Source organism: Montipora capricornis, chromosome 12 (assembly GCF_036669925.1).
Source record: "Montipora capricornis isolate CH-2021 chromosome 12, ASM3666992v2, whole genome shotgun sequence".
NCBI lineage: Eukaryota > Metazoa > Cnidaria > Anthozoa > Scleractinia > Acroporidae > Montipora > Montipora capricornis.
The window spans coordinates 5,877,666-5,882,665 of record NC_090894.1 but is presented as its reverse complement, the minus strand read 5'-3'; the positions used below and the strand labels follow the sequence as shown (position 1 = coordinate 5,882,665).

Below are 5,000 nucleotides of genomic sequence, written 5' to 3'. Positions count from 1 at the left end.
CCCTATAATATCAAGAACCCTCCCCTTACCCAAGTGACAATACAAATCTAATTACAAATTATGATCTAAAATCTACCTAAATTATATACTAAAGACAATACTTGAATGATACTAATGACTACCACTGAGCATGTAAAGGCAGAAGAAGTATTTTATTGGTTTTAATGCTGATGTTAGTGTTGGTGCTGTTGCCAGAATTTAGGTTATTATTTTTATTATTATTATTATTATTGTTGTTGTTGTTATTATTATTATTATTATGTATATTATTATTATTGTTATTATTATTATTGTCCAGCGAGATATCACACCGACCAACTAAAGCCAGTGGAGGGTTTTTAAGGTCAACAGTGGCACCCAGTTACCTTCCTGAAAAGTCATTGTCAGACACACGTGCTCACCGGAACCCACAGAAGTTAAAGCAATTTAAAGTTAAAATATCTACCTTGCCTTGACTTTATTCACCCCACAACCAGCAGGGAAGGAGCAGAATATCAAAGTATTATTATTATTATTATTATTATAGCCCCTGGAGCACTTCTCTTAAATCTCGTGATCCGCTTAGCTCAAACGGACGCCATGGCGTGCTCATAGCCAGTATAGTCAAGCTTAATTCCACCGTTTTTGAGAGGCATGTCAGACCAGAGTTTTGTCATGCCTATTATATGCCTTTGTTGCATAAGTTAGCTCGGGTAGGTCAGTCAATTAAGACATATTCCATCAAGCTGTAACTAGGATAGGATATGGGCTATTATTATTATTATTATTGTTATTTTTATTATTATTATTGTTATTATTATTATTATTAATATTATTATTATTGTTTTATATTATTTCTGTTGTTATTGCTGATTTTAGTTTAGTGTTATAATGATAATAATAACTTTATAAAACTCTCAAGCTTATGTGCAAGAGAAAGTCTTGGAGCAGAGAAGAACTAACAAACTCAACTCTTACGAGAGGCATGTCTTGTCCTGTTCATGTCTTGTCCACTCTTACCGAGGTTGAGTCGAGAAATCGAGTCCGAAAGCAAGTTCACTAACCACTGCGCCAACCCTGCTGGCACTACTGCGGCTCGTGTTATCACTTGTCGTGATGCAGGTGTTGGTAATCGTGTTGATTCCAGTGCTGGCGTCGGTGCCAGCACTGGTGTTGATGCCGGTGTTTTTCGTGCTTGCTGCCTGTGTTGATCCTGATGTTGATTCTGGTATTAGTGTTTCTTAAATGTACGTTTTATGAATTTCAGTGTCATTAGTACTAATGTACGATATCAAAAGCTCATCAAGGGGAGCCTCTATCTCCTATACTTGGCCTAAGGAGTCAATCCTTTCCCAGGTAGTTTTATTTATAGAACGCCTCCCTTGGGAGATTCAGCACGCCCACTGTTGCAAAAGTCAATCTCCCTTTGGAGATTCAGCACACCCACTGTTGTAAAATCCAATCTCCCTTGGGAGATTCACCACGCCCACTGTTGTAAAAGCCAATCTCTCCTTGGAAGATTCAGCACACCCTCTGTTGTAAAATCCAATCTCCCTTGGGAGATTCAGCACACCCACTGTTGTAAAAGCCAATCGCCCTTTGGAGATTCAGCACACCCACTGTTGTTAAATCCAATCTCCCTTGGGAGGTTCAGCACGCGCAATGTTGTAAAATCCAATCTCCCTTGGGAGATTCAGCACGCCCACTGTTGTAAAAGCCAATCTCCCTTGAGAGATTCAGCACTCCCACTGTACATGTTGTAAAAGCCAATCAAAACAAAGCTATCTCAGCCTCAAGGGAAATATGATACTCTTCGCAGGAAAAACCTGTTCCCAAATATAAATTTACTCGGGAAAGGGTTGACTCAAGAAAAGCTCCCCTTGATGAGCTCCTGACGATATTACTTTCTTTCCCTGAAGACTACAACACCATAACAGAAAAATCGAGCAGGCGAAAACTGGATGGAAAAATCTTGGTCATGGAAAAAATTCCAGTTTGTGATTGCATTCAAGTGACCGGCTTGAACCCAAAAAACACCACGGAGGATTCTGTTCGGTACTACTTTGAGAGCCCAAAGAATGGCGGTGGAGAAGTTAGGGATGTTAAACTCTTCATTGAACAAGGTTTTGCACTGATATACTTTGAGGACCCACAAGGTAAGTCAGCACTGCATCAATATTGTTTAAGGTCGATAGGCATCGACTACCGTATCACTCTTAATTACCTTGGAGAGTATGAGGTATAACTAGTTTCAAAACCTTTCCTTTCCTTTTCCTTCGCACAGGAGAAGGTTCTCGAGGTTGCCTCGCGGAATTCAAATCTAGTCCATTTCTAGATGTCGTGGTAAGATAATGATTTGACACTGACTATTTTTGATGTTTCGTTCTTGAGGTTTCGGCTGGTGCTTGAGCCTTCATGAGTTGAAATATTAGGGAGCTTAAGCACGCGCAATTTTGAGACGCGGGCGGCACGCGGAAGTGAGCTGTTTTCCCTTTTAACTTGTCTTCCCACAAACACATTTCCATTGCTAAGTATCTTTTCTCCATAAGAGATGATTAGTATAAAAATCTGGGAGACAGCAATTCCCTGGAACGCGAAATGTTCTTTTCCATTTGCCGTCCGCGTCTGAAAAACGAGTGTGCTTAAGCTCCCTATTAACGTTTATCACATACGGGGAAAAATTACTGAATGCTGATTGGCTGAGACGGATGGCACTTGGTAATCAAGAAGGCATGATTACTTGATCCTGATTGGTTAACAGTTACTTATCCAGAGCAAGCGAAGTTACAAGAGAATCTTCTAGATTAAACTGCCTTTTTATCCACATATAAAATACAACTTTTTAAGCGCTATTTCTGTTGACAGCAACAATTATTGAATTACACTTTAACCAAATAGGAGCGTACGGGTTAACTTCACTTGTATTTTCAAAGTTTTCCAAATTGCCCTTGTCGCTTCGCGACTCGGGCAATTTGGTGAAAAGTTTGAAAATACACGTAAAATTAATCCTTAATTGCCCACGGGCCCATGCGATTACATATACTAGTACGCGTGATTCAAAAAGCAGCACGTCGAACGCGCGCTGAGAAAAATTCCCGTGAAGTTTCAAGAAAAACGTAGCGCGAGATTTGTGCGCGTACCAAAGGCGTGTAGACTTCTGGGATGGCAAAGTAGTCATTTCTAGATTCGAGTCCTTTATTGTCATCCAGGCCCAGGTTGCTCGAAACATGGATAGCGCTAACCAGCGTTAAATACCATGGAAACCTATCGGTTTTGATACCTCTTAATCAACGGTGAGCGCTAACCAGGATTCGAGCAACCGGCCCCAGGATTCCAAAAAGAGTCGCTCACGAAAGTTAGCCTCATGTCCAAGAACTCTTCCAAAATCCATTTCATGGTTCTTTTCGTGGGCATGGCAGGAGATCTTGGAGTCATGGTCGAACAGCGGAAACATCCCTTTTGTGTTTTCATTTCCATGTCAACTGATGAAGGGCCAAGCACCAACCGAAACGTCGTGAACGAAACATCAAAAATAGTCAGCGTTAAACCATTATCTTATAATGTTATCTCCTGACTACCATTACTCTGTTTTTAAACACATCTAGAAGTCGTCGTTAAAACATTTCCTTCCATCTCCCTTGGCCACGAGCACGGCAGTCAGTACGAAAGGGACTTTTCATATTCACCCTGTTGGCTCTAAACAATAATTTGTTAAACAATTCGTGTTCTTAAAGCCTTCTTTCGACGCAATAAGAAAGGAACGAGGTATTAGAGGGTAGCCTGCTCGCAGGCTCTCCGAGGGACTGGGGCTGGAGCAGGGGGTTCCCCAGTCCCTCGGGGAGCCTGCGAGTAGGCTAGTTAGAAGTTCGTGGACGTGACCTTGCACTTGTCAGTTGTCAATCTGAAGACCGTTGTCATATCAACGTTGGCGATAAAGGAGAATCATTTGTAACGTTTCATTCGTTTTTGCCATTTCATAGCCAAATCAAGTTGTTTTTAAAATGAATTAACTTTCTTACATGCCATTTATATCTTCTTGACAGTGGTTAGTAACGTTCTAACGAAATGCCATGCCCCACTTAATGGAGCACAGTTGAGAATAAGCGAGTACATTCCATCCATTTCTAAAGTGCTGTCGCCGCCTGATGATCTTAATGCTGGATTGAAGCAAGAAATTTCTGTAGACCCCAAAGTGATGCCATTTATTTTGGAACACAACGAATCTGATTTGGCACGACTCAGAAACAAATTTAACGTCAGTGTAACCTGGAAAGAGGGTTCTGAAAGTATTACTCTCTTGCCTCTGGATAAAACTCCAAGAAACAAAGATCAAGTTGAGGCCGTTTGCAAAGAAATCTCTTCTTTCTTGAACTCATTTGCCTCGGTCACGATTCCCGTTATGCCAAGTGCTTGGGACAACGTTATAGTGCAGTTCAAGAAAAGCGGCGGTTCTAAAAATGCTAATGTGAATATTCAGTACTCGAATCAGAAGGATGAAATAACCGTGATCGGAAGTCGGCAAGATGTGGATGCCGTAGTGGAGGAGTTGCAGATGTTGAAGACGAAGATTGAAAAAGAAGTATTGCTCGCCGGTTCTGAAGTAACTAAAGTTGTCAATGGAATTCCACGAATACGCTTGAAGTTCTTGCGTGAACTAGACCTAGACAAGAAACTTGGAACCAAATACGACAAGGTCACAGTTACGTTAATTCTTGATACAGATGAAATTCGAATCCATGGTCCTCAAGAGTCAGTGCATAAGGCGACAGCAGATGTTTGGGAATTTCTTTTCAAGATGAAAGAGGAGAGTCTTTACCTATCCCAAAATGTTGTTTCTTTGCTTAAAAGGGACGACCTTCAGTCATTCATAAGAGAGCAATTTAAGGCCAAGAATTTGCAAGCTGCCTTAGTAATCAACGAGGAAGACGAAACCGTTCGCGTCATGGGTATGGACTCTGCGACAGCTTCAAAGGCCTCCAGTTTGGTGAAAGCACTTGTCATTGAAAAACGCCTGAAGCTAG

At 41.2% G+C, this 5,000-nt stretch overlaps 1 protein-coding gene across 2 annotated transcripts in view; it reads left to right on the top strand.

The window, feature by feature from the left end:
• Nucleotides 1–5,000, top strand: part of LOC138026177 (protein mono-ADP-ribosyltransferase PARP14-like) — a 21,885-nt gene that overhangs the window by 5,239 nt on the left and 11,646 nt on the right. For both annotated transcript variants that reach the window (XM_068873397.1, XM_068873396.1), the window contains exons 5-6: nucleotides 1,899–2,135; nucleotides 4,023–5,000. The exon at nucleotides 4,023–5,000 is cut by the window's right edge and continues 1,349 nt beyond it. In XM_068873397.1, the coding sequence (XP_068729498.1) occupies nucleotides 1,899–2,135; nucleotides 4,023–5,000 (1,215 nt within the window). The remainder of the gene's footprint in view (nucleotides 1–1,898; nucleotides 2,136–4,022) is intronic.